This window comes from Miniopterus schreibersii (genome assembly GCF_964146895.1).
Source record: "Miniopterus schreibersii genome assembly, chromosome: 16".
Taxonomy (NCBI): Eukaryota; Metazoa; Chordata; class Mammalia; order Chiroptera; family Miniopteridae; genus Miniopterus; species Miniopterus schreibersii.
The window spans coordinates 4,229,424-4,251,664 of NC_138116.1; the positions used below are offsets into that span (position 1 = coordinate 4,229,424).

The 22,241-nt window shown below is 60.4% G+C and overlaps 1 protein-coding gene across 1 annotated transcript; it reads right to left on the minus strand.

Annotated features, from left to right (window-relative positions):
* Positions 1-387: 387 nt before the first annotated feature.
* On the minus strand, positions 388-20,578 carry KIF19 (kinesin family member 19). The gene is made up of 20 exons (XM_081161714.1): positions 20,435-20,578; positions 18,748-18,828; positions 11,182-11,292; positions 10,510-10,597; positions 10,070-10,206; positions 9,018-9,143; positions 8,596-8,790; positions 7,743-7,889; positions 6,937-7,059; positions 5,472-5,637; positions 4,686-4,860; positions 4,375-4,573; positions 3,856-4,126; positions 3,645-3,766; positions 3,183-3,316; positions 2,835-2,946; positions 2,544-2,640; positions 1,605-2,002; positions 1,245-1,404; positions 388-1,011 (listed from the first exon to the last, which is right to left on the minus strand). The coding sequence occupies exons 1-20, from the start codon at positions 20,471-20,473 to the stop codon at positions 881-883; spliced, it is 3,012 nt and encodes a 1,003-aa protein (XP_081017840.1). The 5' UTR covers positions 20,474-20,578; the 3' UTR covers positions 388-880.
* Positions 20,579-22,241: the final 1,663 nt, after the last annotated feature.

Here is a 22,241-nt window from a genome sequence, read left to right on the forward strand (position 1 = left end):
TACGTGGAACTGGGCAGATAAGAGCATCTGAATGATCAGGCTAGGGGGAAGCCTGGGCTACTGCAGTCCCAGGAGTCTTCTTACCTTGAAGCTGAGGGGCTTAGCTGGGCAATTTCTGAGCCTGGATTTCCCTGGGGTAACCATTTCAGGTTGTGAGGCTTTATGTGGTCTTGGCCACCCCAAATCTGGGAGGGAGCCTGGACAGATGTGACAGGACATGACACCTGGGAGGGGCCTCGGGGTCTACAGAAACACCCCTTTCCCCCAAGTGTTTGTAGGTTGGCACTGTGCTACCAGCCAGAGTGACATAGGGTGTTGGGGGGGAGGGGCGAGGGAGTTCAGTCACGGCCACCCGGTTCCAGACAAGGCCTAGTTTCCAACACCACTGTCAAGAACCAAATGGGATTTTACTGTTAAAAAGGAAGTCACCGCCAAGTAAGGAAACCATATTCCTTCCCTCCCCCACCCCACCCATAGTATGAGAAATATCTGCTGGCCACTTCCCCACCATTCAAGATGCCCTTGCCCCAGGCATGGGCCCAAAAGCCCTGTCCCACTAACAACTCCCTCCCCCCACTTCCAAGGCCGAGTCTGGTCTGTGCAGAGTTTTGGCAACAGGGTTCTGTCCAAGGCTGGGAGGCCAAGGAGCCCTGTCATCCTGGCTGTGCCCCCTGGGCTCACCTCCCTTCCCCGATGGCACTGCACACGTGGAAGGGTTGGGCAGACACCCTCATAATTCCTGGGTGTCAGGAGCCCCGGCCTTCTGAGATCCTGAGCTCCTGCTTCCAGGCCACCCCCATCTGCCCAGCTTCCATCTCCCATTTCCCACTACACCCCATTCAGTTTTGGGGGCAGGAGGGCCGGTTCCAGGCAGGGCCCCTCAGTTATGCCGGAAGCGTCCGTCTTTGCCATGGGTGCTTGCGCCGTGGGGCAGGCGGGGCCCACGGGTAGCCCGTCGGGAGACACCAGCTGGATTGGAGGGAACAGCGAGCGGGGAGGAAACCCCAGGGCCTGAAACAGGAGAAGGGCCAGAAGCAGGGGTTAGGAATGCCTCCCCCTCCCCTCTCTGATCACCCAGTGGTCTTGAACTCCCTAGGGGCACAACCCCAGGATGCCAGTCCCACAGTATTCTGCAAGAACCCTGTTTCCAGCCAGGGGCAGCCATAGAGGCAGATGGCTCAACCTACCTCCTCCCTTGGCAGGCCAAGGGCTCCCCTTCCCCACCCCTTCTTGCTGGTACTGACCTGTGTTCTGGCTTGGAGGGAGTTTAACCTTGGCCAAAGGCAGCGTCACCTTTCCCAGATGCCGGATACCAGGGGGTGGGTGCCCACACACTGGCATCCTGTGGTCTGAGGTGCTCTCCAGGGGACGGGGTCCCAGGAGGTGTGTCTTGGGGCGGGCAAGCTGTGTCAGTTGGAGAACAGTGAGGTGAGGCGTGAGCTGCCCCCGGATGTGCTACAGGGATCTGCCCCCAGCTACTGTGCCAGCCTGGGGGACAGAGGCGTGGAGGATGGTGCGGGGCTGGTGCAGATGCCTCAGAACCTCTGGAGGAACCCAGCCCTCAGGCCCCCACCCACAAAGAAGGGCCCCACCCCTGGCCTCACCCTTTGCCCTGTGACCTCGAAAGATCGGGACCTCCGCTTCCTCCTCTTTGCCTCCAGCGACTCCTCCCGTTTCTTGCCCAGGCTTTTCTTCTGGCCACGCAGCCAGGGCCCAGGGCCATCGCCACGATGCCCGACCACCTGGGAAGGGGCATCGCCCGTGCTGCTGGACAGGTTGTCCTCGCTGGCAGCGTGCTGCAGCGTGGGGCTGGGCGGCCGCTTGCAGGCTAGTGGGCCCGGTGGCCGCGAGTCGTCAGCCTCGCTAAGCGAGTGCAGGGACAGGCTGCTGCGCTCCATCGCAGGTGCCAGCAGGTGGCGCCCCTCGGTTCCCAGGGCCCTCGAGCGTCTCCGGGCAGCCTTCACAGAGATGTACTTGGTGGCAGTCAGGATCTCTTTCCGCTCTGCAGGGGGACACAGGGAGCGCCCAACCTGGGGTCAAGGCCTCATATTCCTTTCCCTCCTGCACCTCCAACACCCCTCTTGGGCCAAGGCAGAAATGGGTAGGAGCCAGAATGTTTGGGGTTCAATCCCAGTACCCCCACTTGCTTGCCATTTAGGAAACCTGGGGCACATTTCGGAGCCTCACTTTCATCTGTAAACTGGAGGTGGTAACACGAACCCCACAGGTGACTGAGCTTTAACTGAGACAATGGGCTCAGTGTATGGCAAGGGGTTCGGATTTGATCTGCATTTGCTATTGCAGTTATTACTGAGTGGGAAGGGGGGCATGACCCCAAGTGCCATATGTTCCCCATTCTGATTTCTGGCTGTGCCCCAGCTCTGTGTGTCCCTGATGGTTAACCCGCTCTGGGCACTTGTGCCTCCTTCATACAATGGGCAGCACCTGGTGCATGGGTGCGTTCGGCAGTGCAGAGGGAGGAAAGGACTTGAGGCTGGATGATCTGAGCAGTGAGTGGTGCCAGGCTCGGGCTGGGGACACACCTTTGTGGGACAAGGGGATCTCTGACAGATTCTCGCTGCTGTCCGGGGAAGAGTTGATTCGGCTGCTCAGGCTCACCAGGATGTCCTGAGTGGGGGCCTGCGGGACAAAGTGGTCTTGAAGAGAAAGGCATTGAACACAGTGGAGACCCCACGCCCATCAGCAGAGACAGCAGGGCATCGGGGGTGGGGGTGGGCATTCTGGAGAGGCTTCATCCTGACAGCTGGGTGTGCACCCTGGTGCTCCACGCTCAGCAGAGGAGCCTCTGGGGCCAGTAGGTGCTCAGAGCTCACCTCCTGGGTCACCAGGCTGCCGATCTGGATGGGGGGTGGAGTGGGCACAGAAGAGCTTTTCACCTGCCACGCCCGTGGACTGGCCTTGAACATGGGGTTGGCTTCACTGAGGCTGGCAGAAGAAGATGGGCATCTGGTAATCAAGCTGGTCCCACAGAGGTCCCACCCCCATGCCAGGGAGAGCTATTTCTGTGAAGGGGGGAGAGAACCCAGGAGTCCTGGCTCCAGACCTGTGCCACCTCCCCCCTTTTGCTCCTGTTCCATCTTCCCCAGGAAGCCTCAATCTGGGTTGGCATCTCATGGTGGCCCAGGCAGGCAGGGCTGGTGGGAAGTGGTCCCTGGTCTCACCTCTCCGTGCTGAGGGGAGGGAGGATGCTGTTCTGCACGCGCTGGGCTTCAGAGCTCAGCGTTTTCACGCTCTCCAGCTCAGCCTCGGGGGTCAGCGTGGTTCCCACTGGGGTGATTCTGGGGAAGGAGCTGTCCTGGGGAGGGGGGCAGGGGTGGACAGTCAGAAGGCTTGGTCCTGGGCCAGGTAACAGCGCAGGGTGGGAAAGACACATAGGAAGACCAGGGCTGCAAGGTGGGCTGGGAGCCCCAGAGGGCAGTGTTCTGGGTCCTGAGGGCTAAGCTGTGGCTGTCAGGCATCCCCCGTGGCAGCGAACTGACTCTGGCTTGGCAAGGCTTGGGGCAGGATAGAGGAAAGGGAGTCAGCTCCTGGGTGTCGGCCAGCCGGGTCCCATGGCCATCCCAGCTCCCTGCAGGCATTGCCTTGGGCATCAGCCCCCCCCCCCAACATGCTCTGGTGCCCACCTGCAGGGCTCTGGAGGCCACCCTGTCCATGATGGTGGCCTGCTCCAGGCTGCCCTCCTCCAGCTCCCGCAGGTACACCTCGTAGAGTTCCTCCAGGTGTTGGGGGACGGCCAGGTTGTAGTCTGCTGGAGGAGGGGCAGGGCTCAGGCGTGCCCTCGGACCCTCTGCGGGTCGATGGGACCCGTGCGTGGCTCAGAGGCGCCGGACCTACCGTCGATGATCTGCCGCTGGCCCTGGATGATCTCGTCACACAGGGTGCGGTGCTGCTCCAGGCGGCGCACGGCCTCGCGGCGGTGGCGGAGCGCCCCGTCCCGGAGCAGCGCATGCGACTGCATCTCCGTGTTCTCCACCTCGAGCTCGTGCACGCGGCACAGCAGGCTCAGCACCTCGCGCTGCTGCTCGGAGCCGATGCGCCCCGGCAGCGTCTCCTCCAGGCCGCGGCCCCGCGCGCTGAGCTCCCGGCAGCGCTGCTCCAGCGCCAGCTGCGGGTGGGTGGGGGATCAGCCCAGGCAGCGGGCAGGGGGCCGCTCCTGTCCCCTCCCCTCCTGCCTCTGGACTCCTGGGCTCGCGGCTGAAGCTCCATCCCGAGGCCCCACCCTCGAAGCTGTATCTCAGGCCTCGCAACCAGGGGCTGCTCCCGCATGGGCCCTCTGTGCCCACCTTCTGACTGCTCGGACCACAAACTACTACTCAACCCCAGCCCCTCATGGTGCCCCCAGACCCCGGGCACCTTCTGCTTGCGCAGCTTCTTCTGCTCGCCCACCAGGGCGGCGATGCTCTCCCGGGCTGAGGCCACCTCCGGTGGCTCCACGATGTCCGGCTGGTCATCACCGGTGTCAGAGTCCTTCTCACTGTCGTCCTTGGAGTAAGATTCCTTCCGCTGCTCCTCCCTCCACTTGAGTGCCCTGCGTGACTTCTCGTGCTCCCAGCTGCCGCAGCCCCATCCCCAAGAGGAGACGTGGGATTCAGGCCGCAGGGAACAGGACACGATGAGCTGCCGCCGCTCCCAGCTCCTCTGTCCCAGGCCCAGGGGCCGCTTACCCGGCGATGGTGAGCAGGTGGCGGGAGGTGTCGATCTGGACCTCCATGGCGTGGTTCTCCAGCTCCAGCAGGCGTCTCCGAACGTCCATCTGCTCCTGGAAAGCGCTGATGAGCTGCTCCCGCAGCTGTCCCATGTCGGCCTGCTCGGCCTGCCCGCTCTGCTGTTGGACCTCGGCTGCCCATCAGATGGGGTGTGGGGGAGCTCAGTAAAGAGGGAAGCTTCAGGCTCCCTTTCTTCTCAAACCACTTTTTGTCCAACCACCTCCTCTAGGAAGACCTCCTGGATTACTACCTCCTCCCACACTACACTTCCACGTTGAGTCTTGAGGCTGTGGCCCAAAGGTGATCCCCAGCCCCTCTGTATGGACCGGGCTTCCGCCAGCCCTTACAGCACCTGTGTCAGCTATAAAAAGGTGCCCCTTAGACACTTTACTGCCATCGGTTTGGAAAACAATCCCTGCAAATTCACAAGTCTACAAGGGAATGCAGAATGTACCCCTTCTGGTGATGCTGGGCATGGCCTTAGAGCCCTACCCTGCAGCCCGGGGGGTGATGTCCTACACAGCTAAATGCTCACGTGTCTCTCACTCATGTGATCCCACCTAATCTTCAGAGATCACGATTCCATTTTACAGTTGAAGGCTCAGAGTGGCTGAGTGACTAGCCCAAGGCTACTCAGCTAGAGTCTGATTTTGAACCCAGCACTGCCTGACCCCAGAGCAATTTGAGACAGCCTGGAAGGGCTGCGGGAGACGGGCTTCCATTAACACAAACCCATGCACACACCTTGGATGTAGCGAATGTCACCCCGCTCCAGCCGTCCCCGGGCCTGGCCTCGCCCCCCCTGCTCATCAATCTTGCACTTGAGCCGCTGGATCTCGCCCCGCAGGTCGGCGATGATGCTGGTGTACTGGGCGATGTGGTAGGAGACACTGAGAAGGTTCTGCTTCACCTGCGGGAGCACGGGACAGGGCAGAGCAGGTACAGTCACCCAGGTGCCCGGCCTGCCTGCGGGGTCTTCCTTTCTTTCTTCCCCCACCCCCAGTCTTTCTGATGACAGTAATGGCCTTCTTGCTTCCAATCCTACAACCTGTCACACTACATGCCTCTGACAGAGCCACGCTCCTAAAATGCGGTTTCCCCTGCTGAACCTTCAGTGGTTCCCTACTGCTCAGGGAACGTCCTAATCCCTTCACCTGGTGTTGATGGCCCACCACTGTCTGTCTGGATTTCCTTTTTTAAATATGTTTTTATTGATTTCAGAGAGAGGAAGGGAGAGGGAGAGAGAGAGATAGAAACATCAATGATGAGAGAGTCATGGATCGGCTGCCTCCTGCACGCCCCCGACTGGGGAGCGAGCCCACAACCCGGGCATGTGCCCTGACCGGGGATTGAACTGCGGTCTCCTGGATCCTAGATCGATGCTCAGCTGCAGGATTTCCTTTTGACTCACTGCTCTGTTGTGAACATTCTGTGATAGTCGAGGAACCATCTGGCTCCCCCTGCCTCCACCAAACACCATCTCCTTCCTGCTTTCGGAACGTCTACTCTTGCGGCTCCCCCCTTCTGGAATGTTCTCCCATCCTTCAGAGTCTCGCTTACAGTCTCCAAAGAGCTCCATGGAACCCCCGCAGCCCGCCGACTGTTGGCATCTTTACCTGCTGTTAATAATATTCTGAACTATCCCGTTTCAAGGACGCGGCTCCTCCCCAGACTGTACTGAGGCGAGAATGTGCCTCTCTGACCCCTATCCGCCTGCCCACCCCCACAGGCTGAAACAGGCTCCCTAAGCCACAGCGGGACAGCCTCAGGCCATCCCTGCCCAGCGGGGAAGTCACGTAAGGTCCCTGAGCCTCACTGTCCTGCGCCGGGGGCCGTGGCGGTGCCGCCCCTGCGCACCTGGGGAGCACGTGAGGCTGTTAAAGGGCCCAGCGCAGGGCTATCGCCAGGGCCTTTGGAGCGTAACCGGCTCATGAGCATCCAAAGATGAAAAGGGGGAGGGGGAGGGGGCTGGCTGGGGGAGCCAGACCTTGAACATGAAGGAGGGGACCCTCAGCAGCTGTGGGCTTCCTGGCAGGCAAGCAGGTGTTGAAGGTGCAAGGAGAGGACACGGGGACGGGGTGGCATCCGATGGGGAAATGAGGCCCGTGCAATGGTAGCTGGTTCCAGAGAGGGCGGGAGGAGGGGCAGGGTCTGGAATCCATCTGGCCCAGGAAGGTGTGCTCTGGGGGGACAGACCAGGGGCCCTCACCCTGGTCTTGATGTTCTTGGCTCGGCCGGCGTAGGTCAGGGTGTTCCGGGACTCCTCGAAGGCGCTGCTCGCTGGGCTGATGTGGGCGATCATCACGGTGCGGCTGTTCCCCCCCAGGGAATCCTGGACGGGAGGAGGGTTAGGGGGGAGGGCGGGCCTGTGGTCAGCCAGGAACTGCCTCCCTGGCCCTGTGCTTGCCAGGCGTCCAGGCTCCCTTGCAGTGTACAGTCCCCTCTCCCTCTCCCTCTCCCTCTCTCTCAGGTCCTGGAGCTGGGCAGCACATGGATCCCTGGATGGAGATTTCCTCCTCTCCCACCCCCCTACTGCCACTTCCACTTTCTTCTCCAAGGTTCTCATTTGGAAACTTCAAGTACCCGGGCCAGGGGCTCTGGGCTCTCCTTTTCCCTCCCGGCACAGAGGAAGAAGTCACGGCTGCCTGGGAGCCAGAGGGGGCCTTCCCTCCTCCCTCCATCACTCTGGCCTCCCAGGCCCCCCTTTCCGACTGCTGGTGGCACTGTTGTTTTGGGTGGAGTGAGGAATGGAGACCTCTGTGCGAAGACTGGATTTGGCCTGTGGCACCCCCTCCTTTGCTGGGGGAGGAGGGGCAGTTAACTTTTCCTCCCTCCTGCCCACTCTTTGGTGAGAGTCCCAGATAAAATACAATGCAATACTTGGGGACATACTTATACTTAAAAAAAAATCACTCGTTTATCTGAAATTCAAATCTACCTGGCACCCTGTATTGTATTTGCTCAATCTGGCAGCCTTCCCCTGGTGCCCAGTGCCTGGCGGGCTCCAGCCGGTACCTTCAGGAGCCGGGTGAGCTTGCTGTCACGGTAGTTGATGTACTTGTTGGAGCTCTTGTCACTCAGCGCGTTGATGCAGTTGCCCAGGGCCAGCAGGGAGCGGTTGATGTGGGCCCCCTCTTTCATGCGCTGCCCCCGGTTCTGGGTCTGGGGGCAAGCAGGGAGCAGGACTGCGTGCTTACGGGGCAGGGGACGGGCCTCACCACCAATGTCCTGGGGATCCTGGGTTATAAACCTCCCCCTCAGCCCCGGGGTGTGTGTGTTGGAGGGTGGATTTCTCTCCTTTCCTTCGGTCTTCAAGATGGCGCAAAGGTACACTTCCCTCCCCCCACACTGGCGGCTCCACTGCGCCCCTCTGGGAAGCTCTCGGGTCTTATGGAAGGGAGGGGTGTTTCTCAAACCCCACCCTGTTCAAACCCAGCCCCACTTGTTCAAGCACAAAACCCTGTTAGTTCTCCCTGGCCACTGTCCTGTCTGTTGCACTGGCTTCGGTGTTAACAGTGATGTCACCCAGCCTCATCATTCAGGTGGCCATGAAACCTCTGTTTGCCCACAAGAGGGGGTCCTGAGCCTGCACCTACAGATGGTGCTGCCAGCCCAGAGCTGCAGAGCCAGGCAAGCAGGGCTCAGTGGTGGGGGACAAGTGCTGTGAGAATTGGGGACAGAACTTTGCTCCTTGAGGTGGTTGGCAGGGCCCTCTCCTGGGCTCTGCCCAGAGTCCTCCAGTGAGGGAGCTGGGAGGCTGGCATCCTTGCCCTCTGCTTCCCCCCCACAAAACCACCGTTCTTATCTGGGAGGCCACGTCCCGGCACCACACACACACCCTCCCCCGCCCCAGGGGAGCCGGCCCCACCTGGGACGCGCGCTCCGAGCCGGCCAGGTCGACCATGAACAGGCGGCCCTGCCGCACCTCCTGCAGGATGTTCTTGACGCGGCTGCGCTGGCGCACAGACACCTGGAGCACCGCGTGCGAGCGGGAGGACGTCCGGTTGGCGGCCGTGGGCTCCTGGGTCCTCTGCCGGTTCCCCTTCATCAGCAGCTGCATGATCTGGGCGGGTGGGAGGGAGGCCACTCTTGGGGACCAGTGGGGATGCTCCCACAGGCTGGGAAAAAGCCCAGGAGAGGTGGGCCGGCCTCTGTGTGTGGAGGGGCCCTGGGGAAAGCAGGGGCTGTGTGTACACGAGGAGGCTGGTTGTCTGTCAGTCCTCTGCCCCCTCCTGCCCCCTCAGGGGTCAGTCTCCGTCCCCACTGACTGGCCGGCTGTGTTGGACTCGCCTCTTTGGCATTGATGGTGGACACCTCGGTGATGCCAGCCACCTGGATCACCCCTTTGGAGTCTTCCCTCAGCTCCAGGTACCCAAGGGCGGGGTTCAGCAGATCCCGGATCATCTCATTGTAGATCTGATGGGATAGGTGGGTGAGGTGTTAACAGGAGACTAAGGGCAGGAGATCCAGGAGAGGGCCAGGTTCCCCATGCCTCCTGATCGAGAAAGGGACAGGAGTTCAGACCCCTTCCTTTCTGCGGGGTGGGGGCGGGGAGGCATCGGCATCCACAGGGAAACACGGAGCTGCCAGGGCCAAGGACAGAAGACATCAAAAGCAAGTGGGACTCCCTTTGCAGGCAGGCTGGGCACTGGGCAGAGGACAGGACCTGACCGATGGCCAGCCTTGCTGTCGCTAGGCTTCTCTCCGACCCCCACACCAAGTGCGCCTCGCTGGCGGTGTCGACACCACACTGGTGGGAGCAGCTGCTGGCAGTAATGCCTCACAGCTCCTTCTGAGCTGTCACCCAGGAGATTATCAGCTCCTGAAGGGAGCGGAGCGGCCAGGAGCCAGATGGAGTCCAGCCCACTGGCTCTCTCGCCTCATCTGGCCTCTGCGGGCTCCCACCCCCATTGCCTGGTGGTGGCACTCCCACAGGTGGGCATCGGGCTGTGGGCAGGCAGCGAAGTCGGCAGGTTCAAGCCTGTCTGTGTATGTACAATTCTCACCGGCCGGAGGTAGCCTGGCAGGGTGGATGGGTCGGCTTTAAAAAATGGACCGGCGAGGATGGAGGGCGGCTTGGCTGAGCTCCGGCAGGGCTGTTTTGGAGTGTGGGACGAGAGGGCTCCTGGGTTTAAATCTTTGCTCCCTCACTTTACTGTGTGACCTTGCCCTAGCTGCCTAACTTCTCTGAGCCTCAGATTTGTGTAAAGTGGGGTCAGCAGTGTGTGTGGGAGACCAGCCGTGAGGAGCAGCCTGGGAAACTGCCCGGTGAAGGCCCCAGGGAGGTGGCCCGCCCAGTCCTATGGGCCCCTTGTCTAAGCCGGCGTGGGGCGAGGGCTCACCTCCAGGTAGGACATGGACACCTCATATTCCATGTCGTTGCTGGTCTCCTCAATGGCGCGGAAGAGGTCATTGAGAGTCCGAGCATAGATGCCTGGCTCGTGGTCTGTGCCCAGCATGGTGTAGGTTTTCCCGCAGCCTGGGCACAGCAAGGTGGTGGGTGAGCAGGGTGGGTCAGGAGTGCGACCTCGCTGGGCAGGGTTTCCTGGGTGTGTCCTTAAGGCTGGGACCCCCAGATGGCACAGAGGTGGGGATTGGGAGGATGGTGTCTTGGCTGGGGTGGGGCTTCTGGGGCCTGAGGGCCCTGGTGCGGGGGCTGGATCAGCTACATCCTTGAGTCCTGCCCCAGCTGAGGCCAGACTGGCTGGCTGACAGAGGGCGGGGGGCTTGCTCCTCAAGGGGGCCATAAGCTACAGTCCCCCTCGCTGTATGGGCTCCTCACCTGTGGGGCCATAGGCAAAGACAGTGGCATTGTAGCCCGAGATGACACCTTTGATGAGGCTCTTGGTGGTGGCCTGATACACCATCTCCTGCCAGGAACAGGAGACCCATGAGGGGCAAGGGACACGGCAGGGCAGAGCACACATTCCCACTGGCACATTCCCATTGCTCCCAACAGGCGCAGAGAAGTGGGGGTGGGAGTGGAGAATGGGTGTCTCTACTTTCACCCCACGGGGGGACGCCAGCCTGGAAGAGAGCTCAGGACACCTGAGCTGCCTCCCCCCACAGCTGGCTGCTGGCCCCCAGCCTGGAGGACGCATTACATCTGCTCCTGGGAACATCCCACAGATGGGCAAGATGGGGTCCCTGGGAGGGTGTCAGCTTCCCCGAGACTCTTCCCCACACCAGATGGGCTTCAAGCGCCTTCCTCCAGCTCCCACAGGGGCCACCTGTGAGGTGTGCCGTGTGGGTACCCATGTAGGGTGGCATCTGGATGCAAACCCAGGCTGTGCACACGTCACGCAGCCCAGCACACACCTACACGCGTGGGGCCACAGCGGGGAGGAAGCCAGGGAGCGGGTGGTGGAGGGAAGGCTGAGAGCTGGTGGCAGGTCCTCTGAGGGCTCCCTCACATGCAGGGCAAAGGGTGTCCCCAGGCCCAGCCATCTCTCACTTGTGTGGCAGTAAAATCAAAGGCCACGTCGAACAGGTAGGACTTCTCTCGGGATCGGTGTGCCCGCAGGATGTCATCAGGGTCCTCCATTGGGTCCATAAGAACCACCATCTGCAAAGGTCCCCATGGCAGGCAGGCAGTCACCCAGGAGCCCCAGGCCCACACTGTCAACACTCACCTCCCTCCTCGCTCAAGATGTGGCCAAGGGATGGAAGGGGTCAGAAGCCAGGGGACCACATCAGGTACTGCAGGAGGTCCCAGAGCTGGGCAGCCCCAGGCCCGAGCGCTGGGCCCAGCTCCACGCCCATCGGCTCCTGTGTGTCCCGTCTGGGCACTTGGCCCTGGATGCCCAAAGGAGCTGAGAGTGCCATGGTGCCCTAGGCCACCAAGATTCAAGTGTCCTACCTCTATGCAACACCACGCCCCACGCGCCTCCCCAAAGGAGGAGCAGCAGTAACACGGGCTGGGATTTATTAAGTGTGGGTTTTGGGTCAGGACCTACTCTGAGTACATCATGTACGCGGACTCCGTTAGTCCTGCACAGCCAGGCGGTGAGGCCCGTGCTACTCTCACTTTATGGAGGAGATGGGCCCAAAGCAAGAGACTTGACCAGGCTCACACACCAGCCATGGGGGAGCAGGACTCGAAACTGGGATCTGATCCAAAGCCTGCAGTCCCTCACCATCTCACTGCAGCTGTGAGGCACCTAGGACCCTGCCCTGCCTGCCCTGCCTCACCCCCGCACCCCTGCCTCACCCCTGCACCCCTGCCTCATCCCTCCACCCCTGCCTTACCCCTGGCTCAGCCCCACACTCCCTCTCACCCACTGGCAGGCCCAGGGGTGGGGCAAAGAGCCACTGGTGGCTCAGTGACAAGGGCGAGGAAGCAGGAGGCCCAGGCCTGGGAGGGCTGCAGTCTTGGGGCTGCCACCAGACTCTCCTTAGCATTCTCTGTAAGCCCTGATATCACCCCTCCTTACCCCCCAGCCTCCTGCAGTGGTACACGCCTGGGCTCACTGCACCTAAGCTGGCCTAAGGCCCCTGGGCCCCAGCACGGCCTCCTGGGATTCTCCATGGAGTGGGGAGGAGAGAGGGGTGAGGCAGCTCCCCAGAGGCCCGGCCCCGGGAGCCTCACCCCGAAGTCTCAGCCAGTCAGTGGGATTCCAGGAAAGCCAGCTAGAGGGGACGGCTCCTGACAGGCTGGGCTGGGGCTTTGTGCGGGAAAGACTGAGACCACTGACTTGGGCCCCCTCACAGCTCACCAAGGGCTGGGTGGGCACAGCAAGCTGAGCGCAGTTCAGGCCCTCTGGGCCTGCACTGCCACCTGGGGTGCCCACCTGCCCCCAGCCACCTCCTCCGGGCTCCAGCCGCTGCCCTGTGAGTCTCTCCCAGGATCCGGTTCCTGCCTCGGGCCCTAAAGCCAGCAGCATGAGCCCTGATCAAGTTTCAGACCCAACTGAAGATAAGCCCAGCAACAAGCTCCAGGCACGGGTCCCAGCGGGACAAAGCGGGAACCTGACCAGCTGTACCAGTCACCTCGCTAGTGCCAGTGTGGACGCAGGCAGGGCCTGAGGGGCACCCTCGGTGTGGGGGGGACCTTCGGTGCAGGGGAGGGACGGCGGCATTCACTGATGTCCATAACCCACTGATCACCTCCAACTGACCTCCTGGCACTGCCAAGTTCATGGCCCCGGGCATTTGGTTCCTTTGATACCCAGGCTCCTGAATCGGTGCATTGTCAGTGCTGCAGCCGTGATCCCTCTTAAAGAGGGCTTTGTCTGGGTCTCCATCTGTCGGAGTCCCAGCCCGCATCCCACCCTCCAGAGCATCACCCCTTCCCTGTCTACTCTGGCATACAATGGAATCCTTGTGCCCTTGGCCAGGTGAGCTGGAGCCAAGCCGCAGAGGGCTGGGCAGGGGTGCTCTGGGCTGCCCCAGAGAGGACGGGCAGTCAGGGCCAGGTGAGTGCTGCACCTCCCAAGGCAGGCTCGCCCGCTGCAGAGGGAACGCAGGCGGCCACAACCCCAGGTGGGCCCTCGGCCAGCCCATCCCTCAGCCTTAAGATGGGGCACATTGTCTTTCCCGACTTTCATGCCTGAGCACGCTCTGGGAGGTGTCAACGGGGACATTGTTCACATGGGAGCCTCCTGGGGCTGGTGAGAGGGTAGGGGCAGGGCCAGGAGCAGGGGAGGTGGACAGCTTCACTGGGGTGGGGCGAGGGGCTCTAGCCCACAGTCCCAGGCCTCCTAACTTGGCAGAGGCCCCAGCGTGACCTCTACCCGCCCCTGCTGCCTTCACTCCCAGACCTGCTCTTAATTCGCTGCAGATTTTGATTTTTCTACAAATCCAGACTTTGACCCCAGAAACTCAAGATCCACTATGGAGGTAGGGGGCCTCAGGCCAGCAGGAGAGTGGCTAATCTGTAAACTGTGTCCTCACTAGGGACCAGGCTGGTCCCAGCATCTCCTAGGTGAGAGATATCGTGAAGAAAGCGTGTCAGGAGTCCTTCCCGCCACACCCCCTGGGCCACCGCTGCTCTGAGCAGCTCTGTAGTTTGAACTGGCTTCTTTCCAGCCAGTTGGACTCAGGTAGCATAACTTCCCTGAGTTGTGACATTGCCTGTTGTCCAGAGGAGCAACATGACCCTAGTTGAAAACCTCTGACCTAGACTATTCCTCCTCAAGTCTCCAAGACTGGCAACAAAGATGTCTGAGGGAGGAGGTACCACCAAAGGGGTTCAAGCTCAACACTGCTGTGTGACCCTGAGAAAATTGCGTTACCTCTCTGAGCCTCAAGTTCTTCCAGGTTGGAAATCAGGGAGGACCAATAGGTCCTTGAGAGAAGAAATTACACCAACACTCCCAGTCTACTCAGGAAGCCACAGCAGAATCGTAATCTGGGGAGGCCCCAGACTTCATCCCCAGTGCAGGGAGCCAGGCCCACAGCCCCTTTATTCTCAGGGTGAAAACAAGACAAAACCAAACAAAAACCTGATTCCAAGTGGGATCAGCCCTCGAAGACTGTCTGTAGGGTTTTGTTTGTTTTTTCTTTGTAAAGGAAAATTTGTTGCTGGTCATACTTCTAGTTGTAAATGTGTCACTCTGCGAATGCTCAAGAAAGAGACTCTGACCCTGAAAGGGTGTCCCTGGGTCCTGTCAGCAGCCTTCAGGCAAAATAGAAAGGAGCCTGATGAGCTCATAAAGCCACCAAGGCCCTGCTGGCTGTTTAGGACAGAGCCACACTTGGCTGATGTCCTGGCCAGGTCCCCACTTGCCTGCAGGACTCTGAGGCCCCTAAGGCCCAGGGTGAGAAGATGGTCTAGAGCCATATCTCTCATGGGCCTGCAGACGCCTTCCTCAGAGAGCCCCAGGGAGCTGGTGAATGCAGATTCCCAGGCACCATTCAGATTCACTGAATCCGACACTCTGCAGAAGGAGGCCCACAAATCTGCCTTGTTAACCAGCATGCCTGCCTCTCTGCCACCCACATGCGAAGTATAAGAATCCCTGCATCCCAGCAGAATTATTCACATAGCCAAAAAGTCAGAAACAACCCAAATGCCCACCCATCGATAATTGGACAAACAAAATATGGTGTATCCATAGCATGGAGTATTATTCAGCCACAAGAAGGAAAGAGGTTCTGGCACCTGCTACAATGTGGATAAGCCTCGAAAATATGATGCTGAGTGAAAGAAGCCAGACACGGGACAACATATTGTGTGTTTCCATTGATAGGAAATGTCCAGAATAGATGAATCTATAGAAATGGAAAGCAGGTCAGTGGTTGCCTGGGTCTGGGAGGGGCTGGAGATCCGAGGGGTGATGGCCGAGGGGCAGGATGGGGAGGACACTCCCATCCTCTCCTGGTCACTCCCTTCCAGGCTCAGCTCTTTGGGACAACGGGGACAAGGAGCATCCAGATGGTGGGTGTGGAGGGAGCACCCACTCAGGCAGGAAAGTGGGCTAATGATGGGCCGCTCCCCCCAAGCACTCACTGTCCCGACATTCAGCATCTGTCACCTTATACTTTATTTATCTTTCACAATAGCCTCCCAATTGTGTGGCTGCAGCTGCCCTGCGCAGATCTCCTCTAATCCACTCAACAGCTCTCCTGCCTTCTGATGAAGAAGCGGAGGCCCAGCCAGGACGCTGAGGAGGCCCTTGCTCGGCTCCTCAAACAGGACCCCAGGAGCACAGAGGGTGACCGTTAGGCTTTGGGCAGATAAAGGCTAATTATAGGATTATACATATTGTTAGGTGACTTAAATCCTGTAGGTAAACAGTCTGGAAAGCTGGGAGGGGGGTCAGCAGGCTGTGGGCTTGTTGAGGGGAGAAAGGGAGGCTGTTCTGGAGTTTCTGCTCCCACCCTGGAAGCCCTGGGCTCCCCAGACCTCTCAGGCCCCCCCATCCCCGCTTTGTGGTCATCAACAGCATCCCTGAGAGGTCTGGTGTCAGGGCCTAGTCCCACCCTTGATGCTACTAGGAGACAGAGCTCCTACCACGCTCTTCCAGGAACACAGATGGTAGTGGTGACCACGTGGGGACCCCTGGCCTGAGAGCACAGGCAATAGGAAGGCAAAAGGTGGACTGGTTTCACTTACCTCTGGGGCCCCAAACCTTCCCCAATTTCAGCCCTTGAAACAGACTAACATCTGTTAACCCCCTACTGTGTGCCAGGTGCTGGGGTAAGCCTGTGCATACAATGGCCCACAGACCTCTAAAGAAGGCACTGGGATTCCTTCCTGAGTTGAATGGGGGCTCTAGGGCCACCGGCCTGCCAACGTACCTGAGCCCCTTTTACAAATCCAAATCCTGACTCCAGCTTCCCCAGAATCTGGCCACACTGGTCTTTTGTTCCCAAAGGACACTTGTCCTGTGAAAGTGTCCCCTCTGCCCAGCCTTGTTGCTGTAGTCTCCTATGTCCCCAGGAGAACAGTGCCTAACTCTAAGGAAGGCTGTGCTGGGACCCTTCCCAACTCACTCCACTGGCCCGCCGGGCTCCAGACCTCAGGAGGAGGGGACAGAGCTACATCCGGCCAGCTGGCCCATCACTGAGGCTGCCCAAACCTGCACCCAGGCCTCCCTCTGGGACAAGACCACAGACAAGCTGTGGGGGTCACTGGAGAGGGACAGAGGTATAGGGTGGGGACTGGTCAGAGTGGCAGGCAAGGGAGGTCAGGTGTCCAGGTGTCCATTTTGCTCCATGGATTCCTTTGTCTTCACCTCCTGCCTGCTGGGGCCTTACTGGTCAGAAGGATGGGGGACAGCTGGGTTTACGGAGGTCCCCAGCCTGCCATTTGCTGTGGCTAATCTCCAACCGCAGGCGAGGCAGCGCATCTTTGCACCCAGTGGGGACAGAAGGAGCTTGTGACCAGAAGCCTCGCACTGTCCCTGCAGGGCCCAGAGCCCCGAGCCCACGCTGCTCAGACAACCCTCCCGCATCCCTAGGGTGACAAAGGAGCGGCCCTGTCGGGAACGCCCAGCCATGGGCCTTCTCAGGGGTGCGGCTCGGCCCAGTCAGGTCAGACCCCCCTCTCCACTGGCAGGGACAGAAAGGAGCCAGTGTTTGCCGTGTGTAGGCACACAATGGGCTGTCCCCAGACCAGAGTGTTTCCATCAGCATCAGTTAATATCTATCAGCCCCCATTCCGGCCAGAAGCCAGGAGCAGCCAAGAGAGAGCCATCATTGTCCCAGCCCTGAGGACCTGATATGCTTGGGGACAAGTTGGACAAACAGGGAGTGGCCTTGCCAGGAAGGAAGTTTCCCCTCCCGTGTTCTCTGGCTCTTCACACTGCCTCCTCTCAGCAGCCCTGGGGACTCCGTCTCTAACAGAGGGTGATAATACATCCATTAGGCTCCTACTGTGTGCCAGGCACTGGGGAGGCACTGTGCACACATTAGCCCACAGAGACCCTCTGGAGGAGGCATCGTGGTTACTGTCCCCACTTGCAGAAGAGGCAACTGAGGGTCTTGGAAGCAGCCTACCCAAGGCCGCCCAGCTGGCCAAAGGCAGAACCCACCCGACGTGACTGCTACGTGCATTCCTCCCACCCCTGCTGACCTAACCAGTTTAGAAGGGATCTTCCCAGTCACCCCTGCTTTCCCCGAGGTCTTGAGGAAGGCTACTCTTCGAGAGAAGGAACAGGGGAGGGGAAATCAAGAGGCTGGTACCACCAGCTCTGCCATGCCCACAGCTCCACCACTGGGGCTAAAGGAATAGGCTGGAGTGGGCACCTGCCCCTTGGGGAGCCCCGAGGCAGGCAGGCATTGCAGCCTGTGATGTCCACCTCGGGCTTGCTTCCCATGGCCCTTGGGCTTCCCGAGTCTAGCCTGCCATGCTCGAGGCCAACAGATGCCCACTTGTGCCTTTCTTTGCATGGCACAGGGCCACCCCAACTTCCCTGACCCACCAGCATGTCCCGCTGCCATGGCTAGTGCTGGCACTCAGGAGAAGCAAGTGCAGCAGCCACTGGGCAGAGGCAAGTGATCGTTCTTAGGTCCCCATAGGCCATGCCACTGTGACGCTCCTACCTGGGCACAAACCTGCCGCCGGTGCCCTCACCACTGTGCCCATTCCCTCCCAGCACCTGAATCCTCAAGTGCCTATGGAGCACACGTCCTGGCCCCGGGCCGTGATCAACGGGGCGCAGGGCCCGGCCGTGCCCACATCGCAGCCGCAGCCCACAGCTCCAGCCCTTTCTCTGAGTCTCTTGCTTGGGGCCCCTCAGTTTCTTCTCAGTTACCCGAGGGCATCGCGGTCCCTCTCCCCGCCGGGCCTTGCACACGCAGGCCCCTCTGGTTGAAAGCTCTCCCTCACACACAGCCCAATGGCCTCACTCCGCCCCCCGTTCAGCTCCGGCGCCTCCTCCCTGACGCGCGGGGGGCCTGGGCCAAGCCCCCCCTCGCTGCTATAGCACAAGGACGACGCACTTCTGTGCAGGCCCGTAGGCCGTGAACGCTCGTCTGTTGTGATTCAGGCTTTGATTAATGTCTTGTCCGCCCACACTGGCATCTAGGGTAACGAAGGGAGGACAGGGTCCTTTCTGTTCACCATAGTTTCCCGGCCCTTAGCACTGTCACCAGCATGTTGTGGATACTTGATAAGTATTTATTGCTGCCTGTGTAAACAGAGGTGAGACTCGCCCTGCTCACCCATCACAATGACATGAGGATCAAGAGAGCAAACAGGCAACCCAGGACTTTGCAAAATGTGACTACTCACTCCGGGGTAGTCTTTGGCTCCAGACCGTATAAATGTGTGCTATATGCACAGCAGACATATTAAGGTGGGAGAGCCATGTCATGGGCACATGGAAGGTGTGTGACATTTTTAGGGCTGGGCTAGGGATCAGGGCTCACCCAGGCTAAGGAAGCTTTCAGCTCTCCTTGGATCAATCTAGGAAGGCTTCCTGGAAGAAGATATTGCCAACTCAGTGTTAGCCAAGAGTTCATTGGGTAGAGGAGAGACAGTGCAGCGAGCCACAGGGGCCCTTCCTGTCACTACCAGGTGAGCAGGTACCCGCGCCCATGTGGTGTGAACTGACCCAGCCACAGCCCTGCGTACCTGCTCGTCCACTTTATGGGCGATGAGGGTGGCTCCTTCCTCCAGTTCTGCCACGCTGATGGGCCGAACCCTGAGTGCCACCTGGGAGGGAAGGCCAGACCCCAGAGATTAGACAAAGAGGGCTGTTCTGGGCCACAGAGAGAAGGAGAGGACCCCGGGATTCCACTTGGGCAAGCCCCCTGGGTTCTCTGTCCAGCCATCCCAGGCCTCTTTCGTCATAAGGAAAACTCAGTGGTTTAGGGCAGCCACCTGGGTCAAGGGCAGGAGGTCCAAAGAATGTGGGCGATGTCTGAGTCTGTGAATTTCCCCAGGAGCCCGTGGCTCAGGGTGATCCCCGCGGCAGAGAGCTGTCTGCTCCTACGGGCTGCATCAACCACATGCCCAAATTAAGCATCTGCAGCTCCCTTGGGCTTTGGACATGGAGCCCTCGGCACTGGGGCAGCCTGTCTATGCATCGTGAACGGGGAACCAACCAAAGGTGTGGCACTGAGCCTGGCAGGATGGGGCCGGGGGCCGGGGAACGTCCCCTCTCATCCTAGACCTGTGTCCACATTCCTATCCCAGGACAGCGCCTCGGCACCCCCTACTCTCTCTGTTCTCCAGCCACTGAGAGACGGTGGGTCTTCACTCTGCATGAGCCTCCCCAAAAGAATGGGGTCGGCCACGCTTCTGCTGCCCAAGGGGAAGTGCCTGCCGGGTGCGTGGGTGTAACCTCACTCTCAGAGGGACTCCACTACCTGTCAGAGCATCTGCACCGGACTCCTCAGCCAACCTCCACTGCTGGGAGGGAAAGACCCCCCCTCGGTGGGGGCACACCACACATGCCAGTCAAGCCATTTTCAAAGATACACATTCCACACAGCCAGAGAGGACATTCCAGAGCTGGGGCTTGCTTGAGGGCGGGGGCCCAGGCTCCTCTTTGAAGCAGTGAGCTCGCCCTACAGAGGCGGGGTGTCTGGGGGCGGCATTACCCTCCAGTTACATTGCCACCCACCTGCTGGTAACAAAGGCCCATTCCCAGATCTCAGAAGTCAGGGAGGGGGCCGTGGCCTTGGGGTCACTGAGCCTTCCCCCTCATCACTCTGATCCGGGCACCTCTGATGATCAGGAGATTCTTTAGTCTCTACCTGACCCTCTCTCCCCTATTGCCCCTCCTCACACCTCTTCATCTGCTCCAGACCCCAGGGCTCCGGGGGCCATCTCAGCAGCTTCCAGTCTCTGAAATATTTAGAGTCCGGACTTGGACAGCATCTTTGTTGCAACCCAATAACCAGCCACTCCCAACCCCATGCCGGCTCCTCTGGCACCTGGAGGCCCTTTAAACTCCTGACTCCACTGGGTGGGGCACCCCTTGGTTCACCAGGCAACTGGCATCTCCCTCCTCAGGGCAGGTGGATCAAGCCTGCCCTGGTGTTTCTGGGTGGGAGAGAAGTCTTCCCCCAGAGACCCATCTGCACAAGCTTTGGGCACGGGGCCCCCTGGTAGGAAGGTGTGGAGGGGGCCTCAGCAGGGTGGCCATGAAGCCCTCCTCCTTGACATCCAGGACTGGGGGGAAGTTGCTCTGGACAGTCACGTTCCCTGACCCCGAGTGTTCTTTAGGTGCGGCGTGGGGAGGGCTGTGCTGTGGGGGTGCGATGGGAGTCTGGGCCACAGGTGGGGTCGGGGAGGCGGCTGCTGGGAGTCTCACCATGAGTTGCTGGTCCTTGGAGTCCCCACTGTCCTTCATGCCTGCGGGGATGGAGGGGCTCAGGCCGCGATAGCGGGCATGGCCGAGCCGCACCCCCACCGTCACCGGGTCCCCCGCAGCCTCGCCGGTGCCGCCGCTGCCTGACAACCCGAAACCAACAACGCGCCCGCGGCCAAGGGCGCCCACGGGGAGGCGGGGCGAGGGGAGGGCCCCGACGGAGCCTCCCGCCCCCGGCGCCCCCGGCGCCCCCGCCCCTCCCGTGCTGGGGCCGAGCGTCGGCCGCCTCCGCCGGGGAGCCTCTCGAGCCTGAGCCGCTTTCCCAGCGAGTGCCCGGCGCTGCGTCCCTGCGGCCCTCGGCGCGGCCCTGCGTCCGCCCGGCGCCGCCGTGTCGGTTTGGTAGCTCCGGGCGCCCCCCCGCGCGCCCTCGCTCGCTCGCTCGCGGCCCCTCTCCCACTGCCCTCTAGGGGGCGTCCTGCTGGGCGGCGGCGCTCCCCGCCCCTCGCGCCTCTGCCGTCTGCGGGCGAGCCTGCCCGCCTGTCCTTCTGTCCGTCCGTCTCTTGGCATCTCCAGGGCGGCGGGTGGCTGCCTCGTGTTTCCATGGGCGCTGCTTGCACCGTGGCTGTGCCTGGTGTCTCCGGCCTGTCTGATCCCTGTCTCCGATGACAGAGGGGGTAAACAGTGGCCCCTTTGCCCAGGCCGCACACCCGAGTGGTGGAGGGAGCACCTATATTACTAGGGATGTGTCACCTAAGAGCTCGCCTCAGAGTACCCTGCTGGCTAACAAGGCCCCATGGTGAAACGCAGAATCTAGGTCAAGACGGCTGGGTCTGTGTGCCCTCTGGCTCCCCGCCTGCAGGAAGAGCCACAATGCTGTGCAAGAAAGTGTAGGTCAGGCTGCAGCCTCCATTTGTGGTGAGCACAATAGCAGTTGCACAATTAGGGAGCATAGTGGAAAGATTTCTGGCCTCAGGAGGCCCCTGGAAAACAGGATCCTAGTCCCAGCTCTGCATCCAACTCTCCACACTACCTGGAGCCAGTGTTCCTGCCCCCTCGGGGCCTTAGTTTCCTGGGTGATGGTGCAGCTCCTCCTGCTTCTGAGGGTCCATCTTTCTTGTCTTCTCCTGCCCCCCACTGAAGCTGAGCCGGACAGCCCCCCCTGCAGAGACTGGGCGAGGGGAGTCCGTGGGTTCCCTTCCCATGGAAGGAGCTGGGGAAGGGAGCGCTCCTCCCCTGGGGGATGTCTCAGACGGCCTGGAGCGCATCCAGAGGCAGAGCGCAATGCCAGCTGGTGCCCTGGGACTGGCTTCCCCAGCTGCCCCAAAGAGCTTGTGTTATAGTTATTAATAAGCAACACAGAAAGCCAGCCCGTGGCCTGGGATTTGATAAATAGATAAAGCAAGTGAAGCTTGGTGGAAACCAAACACTCCTGGGGTAGGGGGAGAGTGGGTCCCAAGGTTTTGTCCTGCTCTCCACCCCAGGCTGCCCCGAGGCTGCACACCCCGGCTGGCTGGTTTGCAAACAGGCTGCTACAATGAGCATCGGGTAAGTTGAAGATGTGTCGTTTGGTAGAAAACGCCCTCCTGACCTACATTTCAGGCCCTGAATCTAATCTATTCCAGTCAGGCCCAGGCTCCCCTGGCCAGTTGGACTAAAGGTATTTTCCCCTTTCTTTCCTGTCCCTCCATGTGCACAAACCCCACCCAGTGTGGCCCAGGGCGGTAAGAGAAGCTTCTAAGCAAGAGGTCCCATCTCATCTTTCCTGGAGGCTCATCACAAGTCATCTTTATTCTCAAATTCTTTTCTCTGC